At 45.9% G+C, this 20830-nt stretch overlaps 1 protein-coding gene across 1 annotated transcript; it reads right to left on the bottom strand.

Annotated features, from left to right (window-relative positions):
• Positions 1–1036: 1036 nt before the first annotated feature.
• On the bottom strand, positions 1037–19979 carry DDX23 (DEAD-box helicase 23). Its single transcript, XM_053554457.1, has 17 exons — positions 19885–19979; positions 12971–13179; positions 12158–12268; positions 10501–10594; positions 10329–10394; positions 9111–9249; positions 8674–8807; positions 8429–8541; positions 8038–8181; positions 7713–7938; positions 7263–7408; positions 5903–6080; positions 4913–5155; positions 4326–4477; positions 3971–4079; positions 2975–3149; positions 1037–1947 (listed from the first exon to the last, which is right to left on the bottom strand). The coding sequence occupies exons 2-17, from the start codon at positions 13177–13179 to the stop codon at positions 1724–1726; spliced, it is 2463 nt and encodes an 820-aa protein (XP_053410432.1). The 5' UTR covers positions 19885–19979; the 3' UTR covers positions 1037–1723.
• Positions 19980–20830: the final 851 nt, after the last annotated feature.

Raw genomic sequence — 20830 nt, 5'->3', positions numbered from 1 at the left:
TCCTATTGTGTCTCAAGTCTGAGGAAGTAAAGTATTCTGGCTCCGCTTTTCCCTCACAGGAGCCACTGAGTGGGAGGGGGAAAGGGCAGAGCTGGGGGAGGCACTGTATGCCCAGGCCCCCTCACCCCTCATGCCAAGATGTTTGGAGGGAGACATTCAGCAAGGACCTGTTCTGGAAGATGGGGAACCATCACAGCTTCACACTGTCCCTGCTTCAGGCCTTAAAGGCCATAGTTGCAACTTGAATCCTGTGTCCTCGCCCAGCTCCTTCTGAGGGATGAATAAGAGGTGTGCTGGGGAAGGATCCTGCATTCCTCTCACCACAACCTAACTCAGCCAAGCCATGGTGTCCACATCTCCTTCACCATCCACTCCCATAAGCAATGGACCCAGCAACCAGGGAACACAAGCAAATGTACCCAGACCAAGTGTCAGGAGACAGCATGGAAGTGGTTCCAACTGTGCCTCACCTTCCAAAATTTAACATCAGCATTCCTTTCTCATCCATGTGCAAAGCCCCCTGGAGGGTGTCAGGCCAGGGCCACAGTTACATGAGGGTAAAGCAGGAGAGGAGGATGCACAGTGGTCCTGCTGCTATGGCTCTTCACCTCCCTCAAGTCCCACCTGTGGACCTGGACTACCAGCTGGGAGCCCAGCCTCTCTTGTAATTGGCTTTCCCTTTTTTTTTTGAAAGAGCCTCAAGCTGTCACCCTGGGTAGAGTGCCATGGCATCACAGCTCACAGTAACCTCCAACTCCTGGGCTTAAGCAATTCTCTTCCCTCAGCCTCCCAAGTACCTAGGACTACAGGCACCCGCCACAACACCTGGCTATTTTTTGGTTGTAGTTGTTTGGCAGACCCAGGCTGGATTCAAACCCGCCAGCTCTGGTGTATGTGGCTGGCACCTTAGCCGCTTAAGCTACAGGCACCGAGCCTTGTGATCTACTTTCATTCTCCGAGCTGGCCACTATGTCCAATGCTGCCCCTCATGTCCACTGCCAGGGAGGACCCAGGAGATAGAATTAGACACAGCCTGAATATTCATGTATTATTCTCAGAACATACAAACTTATCTTCTCAGAGAGTAGAAAACAAAGATTTCACTCAGTGACGTAAAGATGGACACAGCCAGCTCCCCCTGTCCCCATATCTACTAAAAAAAATTCCCTGGGGGATGATGCCTAGAGTGCACAGCACCCCTTGGCACGGGGCCAAGCACAGGTCTGAAGGGTCTCAGCTTGTTTTATAATCCAAATGGGAAAATAGATGTCCAAACGACAGTAAGATTCCATGGTCCATCATCCTCATGATGCCAGACCTCCCAGGGCATCCAGGGCAATGATGTTGCTGCAGTGCATACAGTTACAGTCAAGTCTGAGCTGGAAGAGGTCCCATATAGGCAGCTGGGTTTTTGTTCAGTCCGGGGAGATAATGCCAACTAGCTCCCCCATAACCTGGCAAGAGCCCTTGAACCAGTGCGATCTCAAAGCCCACAAAGGGACAGAGCTGGGCCCAGATCTGCAGTAATTTGTTTTTCCTTGCCTCCTATACCATCATCATCTCCTTTTGCAGCCCCACACTCAGGGTCTAAGCCAAGGAGCCTGATTGTTTCCTAAGCCCCCACAACCTAAGAGTGAGGATGTGGAAATGGGAATGTGAGGGCTATAGAGAACAGGCATCAGGCAGCTTCAGAGCATGCCCTTGAGCCCATGGGAAAGTGCTGTCAGGCAAAGATGGTCTCTTCCCGGCGCTTCTTGGTGAGGATGGTTCCTGGCTTATGCTGGGCATCTGGGTGGTTGGCTAGCTCTGGGGGACAGGAAGACACTGGGCTTTCCAGGATTGCCTGCTTCAGCTCATAGAACACAGCAGAGTCCTCTTTGGTGAGGAAGGTGATGGCTACGCCACTCTTGCCAGCTCGTCCCGTACGGCCAATGCGGTGGATGTAATCTGAGGAGTGAGAACATCATTTGCACCAGGCCAGCTTCCCTGGTAAGCAGTGTCTGAAGCCTCCACTTATATATATATATATATATATATTTTTTTTTTTTTTTTTTCTTTTTTCTTTTCTGTAGAGACAGTCCCACCCCATGGCCCTCGGTAGAGTGCCATGGCCTCACACAGCTCACAGCAACCTCCAACTCCTGGGCCTAGGCGATTCTCCCGCCTCAGCCTCCCGAGTAGCTGGGACCACAGGCGCCCGCCACAACACCCGGCCATATTTTGGTCGCAGTTTGGCCGGGCCAGGCTTGAACCCGCCACCCTCGGTATATGGGGCCGGCGCCCTACCAAGTGAGCCACAGGCGCCACCCTTTTTTTTTTTGAGACAAAGTCTCAAGCTGTCGCCCATGGTAGAGTGCTGTGGCATTACAGGTCACAGCAGCCTCAAACTCTTGGGCTTAAGCAATTCTCTTGCCTCAGCCTCCCAAGTAGCTAGGACTATAGGTGCCCACCACAACACCCGGCTATTTTTTTTGTTGTTGTTGCAGTTGTCATTGCTATTTTAGCAGGACGGGCTAGAACCTGCCAGCCTTGGTGTATGTGGCTAGCGCCCTACCCACTGAGCTACAGGCACCGCCTGAAGCCTCCAATTCTAAAGGCATCCTCCCCACTGTACCTCCATGGGCAGTAAATATGCCTTGTGCTGCCTGAACCCAAAGTACCCACCATGCTCTTCATAGTGTCTTGCTCCCCACTACCACTACTGATTGTGGTCACTCTATCATGCTGAGATCCAGAGTTGCCTAGCTCCATTCTTCTCCACACCCCCGAAAACAGAAGCGTTATCCCAGATGCTGGGACAACAAATTCAGGTGAGGTAAAGAACAGGAGCTCTTCTCAGTGGGACAGGCAACCCTAAACTTGGAGCTGTGAGAGACAGCATCAAAAGCCTCCTAAGTACAACACCCCAGCTTCTAGTGGGATGATAAAAGGAACCTGACCACCCTGGATTAAAGCTGTTCTCCCCTGTACTTACCTTCAATATTTTTGGCCATATCATAGTTGACAACCATAGATACATCCTGGATATCAATACCACGACCAGCCACATCTGTAGCCACCAAAATATCCTTGGCCCCAGCCTTGAGGTTGGACAATGCAAACTCTCGCTGCTCTTGGCCTTTTCCACCATGCAAGGTACAGGCGTTGTACTGTTGGAAGAGTGGTAAGGTGAGGAAAGAGCAATGGGACCATGAAAAGACACAAAAGTGAAGAGAGAATGGAGAGAATGGCTCTGTCTATCCATTCTAGACAGAGCTTAGAATGGCTCTCTAAGGTGGGAGAGAGCAGTAGGGTAGGAGAAAGGGAAGGAGGCAAGAGAAAGAATGAGTGCAATTGAAAGTAGGGACAAAATAGGTGAGCTAAAGAAAGGGACAGGAGAGAACGGGGTGTGGTGTGGTGGAGACAGAGTAAGGTCAAAGGCAAAGCAGTCAGGGCAAGAAGTGGAGCCAGAAAGAAGAGTACTCAAAAAGAATAAGGAGGATACTCCAGGGTAAAAAAGCGGGGAAGTTTAAAGAAGTTGAAGAGCTGAGTGGCAAAAACACCCCCTTCCCCTCAAGTACCAGTTCCAGGGGTAAAGGATGCTGTTTATCAACAGCTCCCTCTCAGTCCCATCCCCATCTCCTCTCCTAAACAAATATAAACACAAACAGCTGTATCCTACTCTATTCCATATCTTCACGCTGCCAGAATGTGAGTCTCAAAACCTTTCCCTGGTCCCTGCCCCATTTGGATGAAGACTCAAGACAGCTTTGGCTATCATTACTGGAATGGACAGGGAGTCTAGCAATTGGCTCAGTTCTCCTTATCCCCTCAAACCCCTTTTCCCTTTGGCCCTGCCTTGTAGATTACAAGAGAGGTTAAAGAATAGGTGAGAATTGAAAAATGAGAGCCTAGGGAGTGTAGGGAGCCCTGACAGTTTCAGAAAGGAGTGCCACAGAAGCCAAACTTTGCTCTCTCCAGCCAAACATACCCCCATCTTCTCCAGGGATTTGGCCAACACATCGCAACCCTTCTTCTGGTTGACAAAAATGATGATGGGTGGATCAAAGCCTTGCTCCAAGATTGCCAGCAGCTTTTTCCTGGGGAGAAGAGGAGAAAAATGAGATGCATAAAACCTCCCACTCCAAGCAAAATGCCCAACCCTGACCTATGAACACCAATCCAGGTTTTTCAACAGCATTCTGTTCCCCACAGCATTCTGTTTAAGGAAACAGAAGCTCTTCAACATGGCAGAGCAATTGAACTGCAGCTACCATTCACATCTAAAGACGTTTTCAAAGCCCTTTCTTTCTCCACCCATTTCCCCTGGCTCAGCTGGCCCATACCTCTTTTCTGACTCTGACATGAGGAAGACCTTCTGTTCCACACGTTCGTGGGGCTTGCCTGCAGAGCCAATGTATACCACAGCAGGTCGCCGAAGATAGCTCCTGGCCAGACGTTCCACTGCTGGGGGCATGGTGGCCGTGAACATGACTGTCTATGAAAACAGAAGGCTCAGCTCTATGCCCACATAGACACAATCACATATACCACTGTCACCTCAAGCAGCTCAACCCAGAGTAAAGAATATAAAATGTGCCATGGTATAAGCTTTGATAGCATCTACCTTAGGAAATAAGTGTCGTCTGCCTTTCCATCTTTTCTCCAGTACCTGTTCACTAAGATACTTTGCATCTTATGATAATAGGAAGGGCTAAGCCCACTTGCTAGCAGCTATTGCTCAGTTAGTAGTAGCATAATTCTTTAGAATCATTTTTTAGGGATAAGCCAAATGGCTCCACCCCTAGCACTGTCAGAAGACTATATCTAGGCACATCTCACCATTCTAGAAGCATGTACTCTGGGCCCACCTAAGACAAGAAGGGCCTAAGAGCAAGTTTGGAAATGTGTCCAACTTTTGAAGCCGTCTTACTTGGCGGTACTTATGTTTTCCTGACTCAAAGTTAGCCAACATCTTCTCAGGGTCCTCAGCCTCATCCGTGTCTGGCTTCTGGTTGCTGACGGGCATGTGCTCCAGGATCTTCTGGACATCTGGCTCAAAACCCATGTCAATCATCCTATCTGCCTCATCCAGAACCACATAGGTACAGCGGCTGAGCACGAGGTAGCGGTTCTCCAGCACATCAATCAAACGTCCGGGGGTCGCAATCACAATCTGGAGAATACAATATAACCATATATGGCCCCAGAAGATACTCTATTCTTTTCTTTCCTGTAAGCTATCCACCTACCTGGACCTCCAATACTAACAAATATGGACCCCAATCTCCAGTTATGTTTAGCTGTGAAAGTTCCTGAGAATTGGCATGAAATCACTTACTGCTTACTTGGATTTTTCTCAGGAATGAAATGGGGTCTCTGAGTAAGAGCCAAGGGTTAGATAGTAGAGGCAAAATCAGAAGAAACTTTCTTATATGGGAAAGAGAAGGGATACTGGGGAGGGGGTTTCTAAAGGGATTATACTAAGAGGTCTGCAGAAGATTCAATTCCTACAACAGACATCTTGTAAAAAGCTTTCCTCCCCTTTCCCGAAATGCACAAAGTCAATGACATGGTCTGGCAGAGTAATTAAGAGCACACAGGCTTTGGATATGAACCTCAGTTTTGCCCACTGCCAGTTGTGTGTTACTTTAGGCAGGTTATTAATCTGAACCTCTGGTTCATCTATAAAAAGGAAATACCCTACCTATCTCATATGATTGCTGTAAGAATCAATGAGCTAATATATATGATATATATGTTGTATGTGATAGATACCCTGGGGCATAAGTTCTCAACAGTAGCACATACATAGGTAAACATGAAGTCCTTTCTTCATCTTGCTGCATATCTATTCCAGAAATTAGAAACAGCCCCAAAGCCTTCCCAAACAGCAGGCTGGCTGCTGGCTAAGAAAACAAACCTCACAACCCATGCGCAGCCTGAAGCCCTGGTCTTCTCTGGAGATGCCACCAATGACAGCCACAGTACGGATGCCCAGCGGCTTCCCAAACTTGATGGTTTCTTCCTCAATCTGCTGTGCCAACTCACGAGTGGGAGCCAGGATGATAGCATAAGGGCCCTGGTCTGACTCTTCGATCCTACAGTAAATGGGGCATTCCACAGCTTCATGAGCTTAGGTTCTTATCCAACCCCAAACAAGAGCAATACAAAAATCACTCTTTTAGGGGCAAGCACAGCGGCTCATGCCTGTAATCCTAGCACTCTGGGAGGCTGAGGCGGGTGGATCACCTGAGCTTAAAGGTTTGAAACCAGCCTAAGCAAGAGTGATACCCTGTCTCTAAAAACAGCCAGGCCCTGTGGCAGGCCCCTATTGTCCCAGCTACCTGGGAAGCTGAGGCAAGCGAATCGCTTGAGCCCACAAGTTTGAGGTTGCTGTGAGCTATGATATGCCACAGCACTTTACCAAGGACAACAAAGTGAAACTCTACCTCACTCTATTGCCTGGGCTAGTATGCCATGGCCTCAGCTTACCTCACAGCAATCTCAAACTCCTGGGTTTAAGTGATCCTCCTGCCTCAGCCTCCCAAGTAGCTGGGACTATAGCATCCTGCCACAATGCCCGGCTAGCTTTTATATTTTTAGTAGAGATAAGGTCTCGCTTTTGCTCAGGCTGGTCTCGAACTCCTGAACTTAAGTCATTCCCCTGCCTTGTCCTCCCAGAGTTCTAAGGTTTCAGGCCTAAGTCACCACACCTGACCAAGACAAAGTCACTCTTAAAAGGAGCTATGGGAATGGGGAGGGTGCAATGATCCTACTTAAAAATCAGAAATTCTAGGCTAGCAAAATTTTCCAAGGAATGGTCTCTGCCAGCAAAAAATCATATACTTGGCTTGGCGCCCGTAGCACAGTGGTTATGGCACTGGCCACATGCACTGATGCTGGAGGTTTTGAAACTGGCCCAGGACAGCTAAACAACAATGACAACTGCAACAACAAAAAAATAGCTGGGCATTGTGGCAGGCACCTATAGTCCCAGCTCCTTGGGAAGCTAAGGCAAGAGAATCACTTAAGCCGAAAAGTTTGAGGTTGCTGTGAGCTGTGACGCCACAGCACTTTACTGAGGGTGACAAAGTGAGACTCTGTCTCAAAAAAGAAAAGAAATCATATACTTCTTTGATATCATAATCCAACTTATTCCCTAATATCCAACCCAGAATGAAGATGTGAACTTCTGATTATAGACTTAAAAGGAAAACCAAATACACCTTTGCCCCTTTCACCTTTCCTACCCAACTAAACCCACTGCCAACTGACTCTACCTGTCAATTTTGGGAAGTGTGGTGATCCAGACCAGCAATGGGATGAGAAAGGCTGCTGTCTTGCCACTGCCAGTCTCAGCCACACCAATGATGTCACGATTCTGCAGCCCAATGGGAATTGCTTGACGCTGAATGGGTGTTGGTTCCTGTAGTTACCCAGAGAAAGAGTAATGGGTACAGACAGAATTATACTGCCTGAGCTGCCGATGACAAAGCAGGCACATAAGCTAGCACAATGAGAGAACACCACATACAATTCACAAAAATGGGGACCCAAGAAGAAACATCATCACTAATGGCCAACACTTCTATCAAAAAGTGACAAAGTCACCTTGATGTCCATTAGCAGAGAAGGCACCAAATAGTCAAGAAACAAAGTTTTCTATTCCCAAATCAAGTTTGTATCCCCCAGAATGCAGGAACACATCAGGTCAATTTGCCCCTCCTTACCTTGTAGCCACACTTATCAATGACCTCCAAGATGTGTGGGGGCAGAGAAGAGTCTTTCCAGGATCGGATGGGATTGGGGATCTTGCCACCTTTAGTGGTGATGCTATAGTCCTCACGGAAGATCCGCCAGTCCCTGTCTGTCATCTCATCTAACTTCTTCTGGGACCAATGACGATCATCCCAGCGCTGCTTGGCTTCCTTTTTACGAAGTTTGCGGAGTCTTGCCCTGAAGCAGGCCGTGAAGAATAAGCGCAATCAGTACCCTCCAACGCCTTTCTCTAAGGACTGTGGGTTCTTCTCAACCACCCCAGCCCCGCGCACTCACTCCTCTTGCTCCTTTTCTTCCAGTGTTCTCCTCTTCTCCATTAGGTCTCCATAGAAACGAGACTGTTCTCGTTTCTGCTGCTTTAGGTCAATACCTGCAATGAACCCTCGCCCCAGCAACTGCACTTGGTGCCGTTCTTTGTACCTAGAATTGAGATAGAGAAAGAAAACGGAGAAGGAAGTATTACAGCAATAGGAGGCAAGGGCGGACTAAAATATGTAACAGTTCTCCTTCCTGGACAGGGTCTTTCCTTACCCAGAGGGCTGCCTGAATCCCAGACTGCCACTTTTCCCATTCCAGCTCATCTTACTTCTCCTATCTCTACAATCACCAGCTATCTCTAGGATCATCTAATGTAAGAGACTTAGCACTTAGGCTGGAAGCCACTCACAGGGGGTTGTAGTCAATGGACGTGTCCTCAGATGCATCCCATTCAAAGACAAACTTTCGGTCATTGAGATGCCTTGTTCGGCGCCGCTTTTTGATGCCACCCAGATAACGCTCCTGTCCAAAGAGAGAACAAAAGCACATTGACCTCTAGGCCCAACTCTCCCATGCAGAGATCAGAATGGCCAAATCACTAAACCCCATATTTTTTGCGTGGGGGGGAAGTGAAGACAGAGCCAAGGCCTGCACCTTAATGGCATGCAGTTCCTTGCTCTTATCCTTCTCTTCCCGGATCTTCTGTCGCCCTTCCTCATCCTCATTTCCATTGGTCTCCCGCTCCATCCTTTCCCTGCGTTCCCGACGTTCCCGTTCCTGAGGGTCTTCTGCAGACCAAAGAAAGCAAAGCTGCAGAAGAGCTCATAGGAAGAAAAAAGAAGAGGAAATGGAGGGAATCCAGACAAGGGACACCAAATGAGAAAACAAACAAACAAACAAACAAAAACAGATTTATGATACAAGGGAAATAGAGATATAACAGAAAGATTTTTCTAATAAACCTGTCATCCTTCATCTTTCTCTCTTCTAAATTCCAGAGCAAACAGGTTTCTGTATTTCCTAAATGACATTATAATGCATCCCACCCTTTCCTACCCCATCTAGGGGCTATACAGGGTAGAAAAACAAACCCAACATCTTCCTGCCCAAGTCTTGGAACTGTTTCCTTTTCTTCCTCTCTTCTTCAAGCATCTTCTGCCGCTCTTCCACCTCCTGTTGCCTCCGCTTTAGAGCTTCAGCCTCTCGTTCTGCTTTGGAGAGGAACTTGGGCTATAAAGCAGATTGGAACTGTAAACAAAGGATCTTCGAGCAGAGCACAACCATTACAGAAGGGGCAATAGCAGGGAGCATTAAACCTTCTAAAGAAAACACAAATAGGCCCAGGACCCTATTATGGGCTGAACTATGCCCCCCCCACCAAATTCATATGTTAAAGCCCTAACCCCCAATACCTCAGAATGTGACTATATTTTATAAACAGGGCCTATAAAAAGATGATTCAGTTAAAAGGAGGCCAGTAGGGTGAGCCCTGATCCAATCTATTTTTTTTTTTGTAGAGACAGAGTCTCACTTTATGGCCCTCAGTAGAGTGCTGTGACATCACATAGCTCACAGCAACCTCCAACTCCTGGGCTTAGGTGATTCTCCTGCCTCAGCCTCCCAAGTAGCTGAGACTACAGGCGCCTACGACGACGCCCGGCTATTTTTTTGTTGTAGTTTGGCCGAGGCCGGGTTTGAACCCATCACCCTCAAAATTTGGGGCTGGCGCCCTACCCACTGAGCTACAGGTGCTACCTGATACAATCTATTTTTATAAGAGATTTGGACGCAGAGACACCAGGGACACACTGCACAGAAGAAAGACAATGTGAAGACAGAAAAACAACCATGTCCAAACCGAGGACAAGAGGGCTCAGAAGAAACAACCCTACTGACACCCTGATCTTAGACTTTTAGCCTCCAGAACTATAAGAAAACTTTTTTCCATTACAGCCACCCAGTCTGTGATTTATTTTTTTCTTTAGACAGAAATCTCACTTTGTATCTCTTGGTAAGAGTGCCATGATGTCACAGCTCACAACAATCTCAAACTCTTGAGCTTAAGAGATTCTCTTGCCTCAGCCTCCTGAGTAGCTGGGACTACAGGTGCCCATCACAACGCCCCTATTTTTAGAGGCAGGATCTCGCTCCTGCTCAGGCTGGTCTCGAACCTGTGAGCTCAGGCAATCCACCCACCTCGGCCTCCCAGAGTGCTAGGATTACAGGAGTAAGCCACCACGCCCAGTCCCAGTCTGTGATATTTTATTATGGTAGCCTGAGCAGACTAATGCAGACCCCCAAGTTCTTACCTTAGCTTCAGCTTCTTCCTCAGCCTTTTTCTTGGCCAGAAGTTCCTCCAGGGATAATGGCTGGGCCTGAAGATAAAACACAGAACTTCAGTCCATAATGCTTTCTCTCTTTGAAGATCAAAAAAGCAGAGCTTAAGTTGAAAAGGAAGATGAAAAAAATCCTTGTCTTTACCTTTGGTTTCTTATCACCATGTTCATCCTCTTCATCCTTCTTAGAGTCTCTGTCCTTCCTCGATTTAAAATCTTTTCCTCGGCCAGGAGATAAGCTTTAAGGAAAAAGAACAAAAAAAGTCTATATCGCTGTCTTAACGCAGCCCCTGGATGAGGCTCAGGCTGAACCCCAAAAAGAGTATGGAAGTTTTCCCATGACTCAACAAGACTGGTCCGTGGTGATCCATCATGTTGTGAAGCTCTCTTAGCAGGCATAGTCATTCTGCCTGCTCTGAAACCTAATTATGGCCCTGTCTTAGCCCATTCTACCCAAATCTCCATCTGAGACTAATCTGGGAAGTGAAACTTTACTACTGACATCAAAAATAAATTTCTTTTTTTTTTTTTTTAGAGACAAGAGTCTCACTTTGTCGCCCTCAGCAGAGTGCCATGACATCACAGCTCACAGCAACCTCCAGCTCTTGGCTTAGGCGATTCTCTTGCCTCAGCCTCCCAAGTAGCTGGGACTATAGGCACCCACCACAATGCCTGGCTATTTTTTTGTTACAGTTTGGCAGGGGCCAGTTTTGAACCCGCCACCCTCGGTATATGGGACCAGTGCCCTACTCACTGAGCTATAGGCACCGCCCAAACATCCAAAATATTTCCTCTAAACAGCAGTTGTATATTGAAAGAAAAATCCTCCTAAACTCTATAATACAAAATGAATTAGCCCATATGGCCATCCCCACAAGCCAAGGAGATACTACTAAACATATCCCCTCACCATTTGTCTTTCCTATCTGTCCCAACAACTCTTTCCCCACATATGCTGTAAGTTTAATCTACAAGAGATTCAAACAACTCTACTGTGTTTCTGTTATGAGTATTCTGTCTTTTGCCTTGAATTCAACCTATACTTTCAGGGCCTGATAAGAACTTTGCATAGAACTTTGCAGAGGAAAGAGAATAAGACACTGGGGTATTAGGCTATTCCAAGAATGTACAGTTTGTATTCTGGATAGGAAAATGAATGATCCACTGGCACTAAAGGAATGTTTTATAGGCTAGTAAGGTTTTCAAACTAATTCTAAATTCTAAGAACATTCCATATAAAGTGACTGGTTTATAATTATATAATTATATCTTAACAAATATCAGTTATCATTTCAAAAATTAATTCTAAGAACAAGTTGACCCTCGTAGAGTTGAACTGTGTAATAACTATCATATTTTTTTTTTTTTTGTAGAGACAGAGTTTCACTTTATGGCCCTAGGTAGAGTGCCATGGCATCACATAGCTCACAGCAACCTCCAACTCTTGGGCTTGAGCGATTCTCTTGCCTCAGCCTCCCAAGTAGCTGGGACTACAGGTACCCGCCACAACACCTGGCTATTTTTTTTGTTTGTTTTTGTTTTTGCAGTTCAGCCGGGGCCAGGTTTGAACCTGCCACCCTCGGTATATGGGGCCGGCACCCTACCAACTGAGCCACAGGTGCCGCCCAACTATCATATTTTTTAAGAAAGCTATGTGCTTTCTAAAAAAGCTCTGTAGTAACTACCTGTTAAGATTAACTATCTGTTACGAGAAATTTACTATCCTATAAACCCAAGCAGTTCAGATGCAGCCAGGAAGAAGGAAGTATTCCCCTAAAGCCCACTCTCATTCCCTCAGGTACCTGGACCGTTTACGGTCCTTGTCCCGTCTGTGCCCATCCTTATCTCGATCTCGGTCCTTTTTATTCCGATCCCGCTCCTTATCTCGTTCCCGTTCTTTGTGCCGTCGTTCTCTGGAAGACAATAAATTTAAAAAATCACTTGGTATTTCCAGTATATTGCTTCAGCACAGCCCTGAGAAGGTTTCCATATTATCTTCTCCCCAAAGTAATGTTTTATAAATTGGGCAATATGTTTCCCAAGAAAGATAGGAAATTCTGAGGTCTTACAGATCAGAGGTACACTAAGTATTAATGGCAGTGATAAACCATGGACTATGTGAACAGATGAGCTACCTTCCTTCATCATCTGGACCTTCATCTTACAAGTTCCCTCTTAATTCGTAAGAGTTGAGTCACTGAGGAAAACTAAAAACACTTGCAGGTCCACCTGGAGTAGGGGTAGATTAATGTATCAAAAATAGATGTTTGGCCAGGCACAGTGGCTCACGCCTGTAAACCCTAGCACTCTGGGAGGCCAAGGCAGGTAGATTGCTTGAGCTCATGAGTTCAAGACCAGCCTAAGCAAAAGCAAGACCACCATCTCTACTAAAAATAGAAAAACTGAGGCAAGAGGATCACTCGAGCCCAAATTGGAGGTTGCTGTAAGCTATGATGCCATGGCACTCTACCCAGGCCAAAAGCTTGAGACCTTGTTTCAAAACAAAAAAAAAGAAAAATAGACATTTGATACTAGAGGCATCAGGGAAATCAGGAACGAATAAGTCTGAAATGTACACTCCCTCTCCACGTAATAGACATGCAAAGTTACTTTACCTTTCTGTAGACTTGGAACGGGAACGGGAGCGAGAACGGCTGCCTCCTCGACGCCTATCCCTGGAACGATGCCGCTTTCTGTCTTTAGATGGGGAAGACTTCCGGTCCCGGTCTCTATCCCTCTCTCTGTCAGGAGTCCGAGATCGCTTCCTATCCTCCTTGGAAGGTGATGCATCACGGTCTTTTTTGTCAGCTAGCTCTCCTGCCATCTGTTATGAGTAAGAAGAGTACTTATGTACTACGTACTGTTCTAAACTGTTTACATATAATTCATTTATTTCAAAACAACCCTATGAGGTAGATCTATTAGTATGCCTACCATAAAAATGAGAAAGCTGAAGCTCAGTACATAAAGTAATGTGCCTGCGGACATACAGACAGCAAGTGGCAGAGTTAACAGGCAGTTTGGCTCCAGAGGCCCATTGTTACTCACTGTACTACACTGTTTCCCTGTGTTTCCTTTTTATATATTCATTTCTAAATGTGTACAATGAATATGCCATACTTTTGTAATTAAGCTGCAAAAGAGTATTAAAAGTGTTAGTGAGGGGACGGGCGCCATGGCTCACCCCTATAATCCCAGCACTTGGGAGGTCTAGGCAGGCGAATTGCCTGAGCTCTCAGGTTCCAGACAGCCTGAGCCAGAGAGAGACCTCGTCTCTAAAAATAGCTGGGCATTGTGGCGGGAGCCTGTAGACCCAGCTACTTGGGAGGCTGAGGCAAGAGAATTGCTTAAGCCCAGGAGTTTGAGGTTGCCGTGAGCTATGAAACCACAGCACTCTATCAAGGGTGACAGAGTGAGAATCTGTCTCAAAAAAAAAAAAGAAAGAGTTAGTGACACCAGGCACAGTGGTTCATGTATGTAACCCCAGCATTTTGGGGGTTTAAGAAAGGAAAATAATTGAGGCTGGGAGTTTGAGACCAGCCTGACTAACACAGCAAGACCCTGAGACCCATCTCTTTAAAAAAAAAAAAACAAAATATTCAGCCTGGGAAACAAGAGACCTTCCCTTAAAAAAAAAAAAAAAAAAAAAAAACAAAGAGCAGGCATAGTTGCTCTTATCTGTACTCTTAGCACTTTCGGAGGCCAAGGTGGGAGACTGCTTGAGGCCAGGAGTTCAAGACCAGCCTGAACAAGAATAAGACCCTATATCTACAAAAACAGAAAAAAATTCATAGGTATGGTGGTGCATGCCTATAGCTCCAGCTACTCAGGAGGATCACTTGAGCCCAGGAGTTTGAGGTTGCAGTTAGCTATGATGACACCACTGCACTCCAGCCCATCTGATGGAGTGAGATCCTATCTCAAAAAAAAAAAAAAGGAACTGTCAGTGAAGTGAATAATATTCCAGCTAATTCTAGAAACATCCTATGTTGTTTATCTTAGGAATCTAATAGGGCCTGCTAGCTCAGCTCACCAAAAATCAGCCAACACACATACATCTAAAGGAGATAAATTCTCTTGAGTTCCTAAGAGAGCTGAAAGGACTATGATTGTGTCACTGAACTCCAACCCTGTTGACAAAGCAAGATCCTGCCTCTTAAAAAAGAAAAAACAAAGTTCAAAAGAGAAAAAAAATTAAGATTTGGATTATAATCAGTACCACAAGGAAAAAATGAATTTATTTCATTTTTATTTTTTTGAAAAAATGAATTTAATTAGAGAAATAAAAACACTTTTACCCAGATTAAAAGAAATGTACCTGTAGTTACAATGGAAAGTTTGGTGAGGGTTTACACAGACACTCCGTGAACATTTTTTTCAACTTCCTGCAAATCTATAATTATTTCAGAATAAAACATTTAAAAAAGGAAGGTACCAAAAAGTAGAGTCTGCAAAAGTTCTCACATTCCCTCTCAGATTTTCACAGTCTCAACTGTCTTTATTACCCAGCCTCATGAAAGGTTTGCAGGACGCTGAACATCACTCTCTGTTCCTTTAATTAGGAAACCTAATTTAGCCAAGAGCTAAAATGATAGCAAGCCTGAATATGCCTCCATTCCATCATCTTCATCCCTAAGTTTGGGATACACTGCATAAAGATGAGAAAAGAAAAATGAACAAGAAACACTTTCAAAAGGTGGGGAGAGGCCAAGCACAGTGGCTTATGCATATAATCCTAGCACTTTGGGAGGCCAAGGTGGGAGGACTGCTTAAGGGCAGGAGTTTGAGACCAGCCTGAGCAAGTGAGACCCCCATCTCTACAAAAAACAGAAAAATTAGACTGGTGTGGTAATATGCACCTGTAATCCCAATTACTTGACAGGCTGAGGTAGGAGGATCACTTAAGCCCAGGAGTTTGAGGTTGCAGTGAGATATGATAATACCACTGTACTCTAGCCCAGGCAATAGAGGGAGACTTTATTTCAAAAAAGAAAGAAAAGGTGGGAACTACCCATTTCATCCTACAATTACCCAGAGAAATGACCTGTCTCTTATACATCGGTAGATTATGCATATCGCATAGAAATACTCATATGTGGCCAGGCACAGTGGCTCACACCTGTAATCCCAGCACTCTGGGAGGCTGAGGCAGATGAACTGCTACAAGAGTAAGACTCTGGGCTTGGTGCCCGTAGCTCAGTGGTTAGGGCGCTAGCCACGTACACCAGGGCTGGCAGGTTCGAACCTGGCCCGGGCCTGCTAAACAACAATAACAACTATAACAAAAAACATCTGGGGGCGGCACCTATGACTCAAAGGAGTAGGGTGCCGGCCCCATATGCTGGAGGTGGCGGGTTCAAACCCAGCCCCGGCCAAAAACAGCAAAAAAAAAAAAAAATAGCTGGGCATTCTGGTGGGCGCCTGTAGTCCCAGCTACTTGGGAGGCTGAGGCAAGAGGATCACTTAAATCCAAAAGTCTAAGATTGCTGTGAGCTGTGATGCCATGACACTACCGAGGGCAACGTAGTGAGACTCTGTCTCAAAAAAAATAAATAAATAAAAGAGTGAAGCCCTGTCTCTAATAAAAATAGAAAAACTAGCTAGGCATCAGGGCACATAACTGTAGTCCCAGGTACTCAGGACACTGAGGCAAGAGAATTGCTCAAGCCCAAGAGTTTGCAAGTGTTTGAGGTTGCTATGAGCTATGATGCCATGGCACTCTACCCAGGGTGACAGAGACTCTGTCTCAAAAAAAGAAAAAAGAAAGAAAGAGAAAGGCTCAGTGCCTGTAACTCAGCAGCTAGGGCGCCAGTCACATACACCTGGGCTGGTGGGTTTGAACCCAGCCAGGCCTGTCAAACAACAACTACAACCAAAAAAATAGCCAGGCATTGTGGCGGCCACCTGTAGTGCCAGCTACCAGGAAGACTAACACAAGAAAAGAGCTTAAGCCCAAGAGTTTGAGGTTGCTATGAGCTGTGACATCATGGCACTCTACCGAGGGCAACTAGTGAGACTCTGTCTCAAAATCATACATCTTCCACTTACAGCCCTGAGAAAACTATCCAAAAGAAAAGCTATTTTTCCTTTTATCTTTTTGAGACAGAGTCTCACCATGTTGCCCTTGGTAGAGTGCTGTGGTGTCACAGCTCATAACGATTCTGGGCACAAGCGATTCTCTTGCCTCAGCCTCTCGAGTAGCTGGGACTACAGGCACCTGTCACAATGCCCAGCTATTTTTTGGTTGCAGCTGTCATTGTTGTTTAGAAGGTCCGGACTGGGCTTGAAGCCATCAGCCTCAGTGTATGTGGCTGGCACCCTACTCACTGAGCTACCGGCACCACCTCAGGGAAGAATTTTTAGGTGACATTTAAGCTGAGACTGAAATGATGGGAAAGAAAGCCATGCAAAGATCAGGGAAAAGATCAGTAGGTTGAAAGGGCAGCAAGTACTAAGGCATTTGGGGCAGGAACTGCTTAGTTAAAATCAAATTTGTGTGTCTGAGGGCGGCGCCTGTGGCTCAAGGAGTAGGGCGCCGGTCCCATATGCCAGAGGTGGCGGGTTCAAACCCAGCCACGGCCAAAAAAAAATAAAAATTGTGTGTCTGAGCAGCACTGACCCAGGAGGAAGACTGATTGAAGATGAGTTCAGTATAGTAGGCAGAAGTCAGATCATGAATATGTGTTACAGGCTAGGGCAAAAAAATAAATAAATAAACAAGAGTGAAACCCTGTCTCTACTAAAAATAGAAGAACTAGCTGGGCATCAGGGCACATAACTATAGTCCCAGGAATTTAGATTTTAATTGCAATGAGAAACTCAGAACTTTAAACAGGAAGTGGGCCAGGTGCAGTGATTCACACCCATAATCCTAAAACTCTGGAAGGTCAAAAGTTTGAGACCAACCTGAGCAACATAAGGAGAGCTCATCTCTACAAAAAATAAAAAATAGGCTGGGCATGGTGATACATGCCTCTAGTCCCAGCTACTCAGGAGGCTGAGGTAGACGTATCACTTGAGTTCAGGAGTCTAAGGTTGCAGTGATCTATGGTGATGCCACAGCACTTCAGCCCAGGCAACAGGGAAAAACCTCCTCCTAAAAAATAAACAGACTAGGCACAGTAGTTTACGCCTTTAATCCCAGTATGTTGGGAGGCCAAGATGGAAGTATCACTTGAGCCCAGGGGTTTGAGACTAGCCTGAGCAACACAGTGAGACCCCCAATCTCTACAATTTTTTTTTTAATTAGCTGGGTGTGGTGGTGCATACCTATAGTCCCAACTACTTAGGGGGCTGAGGCAGGAGAATCACTTGAGTCCCAGAGTTCAAGGTTACACTGAGCTGTGATTGTATCACTGCACTACAGCCTGGGTGAGGACAAGACCCTGTCTCTATAAACAAACAGGAAATGATATAATCTAATTGTACATTTTAAAAGAATTACTTTGATGACTTGCAAGAAGATACATAGTAGTGAGGTAAGAGTTAAAATAGAACCACTAGGAGTGCTATTATAGTAATCTAGGCAAGAGATGACAATGGCTTGTTCTAGGAAGGTGGCAACTAAGATGGAAAGAAGTAGAAGCTTCAGGGTATTCTGGAGGCAGAGCTGACAGTACTTACTGATGAAGGGAAAGGGAAAAAAGGGACATAAAGACAGCTCCTAAATTTATGGTTGGAGAATCTAATAGTTGTGACATCGTTAGCAAATCAGTTGAAATAAAATTGGGAAAGGCTATTTAAAGACATTTAAAGGCTAAAGTAACTCCATCTCAGATGATAATCCACCATGTTGCCTTCTGATTAACCCCAGTCCCAGAACGGTCTCAGATTTCCAGTTTATCTATTGATCCTTATGTAAGAGCACATACTTATTATAAATCCTGCCCTAGCGCCATTGTCATAAATGCATAGTTATCCTAAACCCTGACCTTAAACAAATCCCTACACCTTCCCTCTGAAGCATTTATATCCTTTCACTATATTATATAAATTTGAGTTGTGGGGACGTAAAGGCACAGAGCTTCACCTGTTCTGTATCTGCCCACGACGTCTATCCATAAGTTCCCCCAATAAAACACCCTATACCAACAAACTGAATTTGTCTCCCTCATTTTTTGGTTTCTCAGTTCCTTCTGCATTTGGGGTCACTTTGCATATATGATTCCTTAGGGAAAGAGAACAGATTGAGAAGGAAATAAAAAGTTTAATTTTGGTCGGGTTGAGTGTGAGATGTCAATAAGACAACCAAGTGGAAATTCCAGCAAAGCAGGTAGAAATACAAATCTAGAACTTAAGAGAGAGGGTCTGGAGATAAAAATTTAAGTCACTAATATATAGAAGGCCTTTGAAGCCATGAGGCACTAAATGATATTACCTAAGTACCTAGTATAAAGGAAAAAAATAGAAGAGGGCTTAGGATTGAGTTCTGGAACATTTTAACAGGAGTTAGCATAGAATGCTCCAGACAAAAAGCCTGGAAAGCAGTAGGAGCTGGTGTGAAAGGAGAAATAAAAGTAAAGTAAGGCCAAAAATTTGTTTCAAGAAAGGAGTGGTCAACTGTGTTAAGCACCATTCAAGTGCAGAAAAACTAGGGAATAGAGAAGTGACCCATTACATTTGGAAAAATGGAGATTTGGGTGACCTTGACAAGAGCTGTTTCAGCTTCGAAGAAGTAGTAGAAGCCTGAGTGGAGTGGGTCTGGAAGAGAATGATAAGTAAGAATAACAAGAGGGTAAATATAGGTAACTTTTATTACAGGTTATACTTATCGCAAGGGCCAAAAACCAAGCTGACTTTGGCCAGCAGCCTTCCTCTCAAACTTCCAGATCTTTTAATTCTCAGTTCTTGTAGGATAAGGGTAGATTCTTTTTTTCATTCAATAAAGTATTTATCAAGCATCTGCTATATGCAAGGCACAATACTAGGCGCTGTCAGGTACAAATGGAAGCTTTTGGAACAATGGGGGTTATGAGACATACATCAAGACGTGTACCAAGGCTCAGATGAAGTATTATGGGAGTTTCAAGGCGTTTCCTTTCATTTGTAAAAGGTGATGCGGAAGACTCCGTAGGGGAAGTGGCTCTTGAACCTTTAAGTATAGGTAGAATTTGAAGATACGCAATTGAGGATGCAGAAAAGAAGGCATTCCAGCAAAAGAGAGAATACAGGAGGCGCAGAGGCGGGAAAGCAGGGACGGGTTCTGGGAGAAAAGCAGGAGTTCCAGTTTGGCTAGAGCAAAGGCCACTTGAAGCATGGAGGAGTACGGTCAGACTGGGGGTATCACAGGCACTATGCTCGTGGGCAGAAGCCTGAGACAGTAATACCGTCCCGAGATGAGGCCTGTGCCCCCAGCACAGCCCCTGGGGCCCGCGCCCCTTTGCTCTTGCCCGTCAGAGCTTCCCGGGTTCATGCCCCTTCCCTGAGACGTTCTTTCCCGCCTCGTCCCGGAAGCAAGGGCCACCGCCAAGCCCCGGCTCTCGCCCTCTCTGCAAGCTCGTGGGAACCATCTCTACCGCCTGGGACTCACCACCCTGAGTCTGAACCGCCCAACGCGGCCTCAACGTCGCGAAGCAGTCGCCATCTTTCCAGTTTCCTGATCGCCGAGCTGCACCCCTGGCCGCGCTGCAGGCTGGGAAGGCGAGTTCCCGATGCTGGCAGCCCAGGCCAAGAGTGAGGCCTAGGAACTACCAATCCCAGAATACACGGCGCGAGCGCCGACCCTCTGGCCGCGTAGTCTGCTGGGCAATGTGGTTCACCAAAATTTGCGTCTGCGAGAAGGAGAGTTTTCCGTGGGCAAGGCTTCCTGGCTTGAGGTTCTCCAGCCGCGCAGTCTTTCTGGAATCTGTTGATCCCTCGACACTACTGACCACTGTCGTGGTCCGTGGCTAATAGCGGAGGAATTTAAGGGCTTCTTTAGATCTCTATAGCGCGTAGCAGTAAAGCAAGAAACACCGTTTGTAAAGGCGCCGGCCCCATATACCGAGGGTGGAGGGTTCAAACCCGGCCCCGGCTGAACTGCAACCAAAAAAAAAAAAAAAATAGCCGGGCGTTGTGGCGGGCGCCTGTACTCCCAGCTACTCAGGAGGCTGAGGCAAGAGAATCGCTTAAGCCCAGGAGTTGGAGGTTGCTGTGAGCTGTGTGATGCCATGGCACTCTACCGAGGGCCATAAAGTGAGACTCTGTCTCTACAAAGAAAAAAATGAATTTTTACAAAAATACTTTGAGATAGATTATGGGCCCCATTTCACAGCTGGACAAATAAAGATTAGGTTACAGAAGGAGCCTAGTATTTAACAAGGAGGATGATACAGTTCTCCATTGCGCAGAACTATCCCTTAGGAGGACATTTTAGCAACCTTGGCCCCACAGAGAGGTGAATGCCATAACAACTCCCAGTTATTGTAATAACTCGAAATAAGCCTACACAATGGATACCAGAGTCCTCCGGAAGGATAGTATCTCCTGGACTCTGA

Source organism: Nycticebus coucang, chromosome 12 (assembly GCF_027406575.1).
Source record: "Nycticebus coucang isolate mNycCou1 chromosome 12, mNycCou1.pri, whole genome shotgun sequence".
In the NCBI taxonomy this organism is placed as follows: domain Eukaryota; kingdom Metazoa; phylum Chordata; class Mammalia; order Primates; family Lorisidae; genus Nycticebus; species Nycticebus coucang.
This window is presented reverse-complemented; position numbering and strand designations above follow the sequence as displayed.

What these genes read in the sequence shown, in the direction of transcription:
- DDX23 (XM_053554457.1), bottom strand. Translation starts at nt 13,179, where the DNA reads ATGGCAGGAGAGCTAGCTGACAAAAAAGACCGTGATGCATCACCTTCC. An exon ending in GAAGAAAAGGAGCAAGAGGA is followed by an intron (nt 7,939 to 8,037) that starts GTGAGTGCGCGG and finishes GGCCTGCTTCAG; the next exon opens with GGCAAGACTCCGCAAACTTC. An exon ending in TTGATAAGTGTGGCTACAAG is followed by an intron (nt 7,409 to 7,712) that starts GTAAGGAGGGGC and finishes GGGTAACTACAG; the next exon opens with GAACCAACACCCATTCAGCG.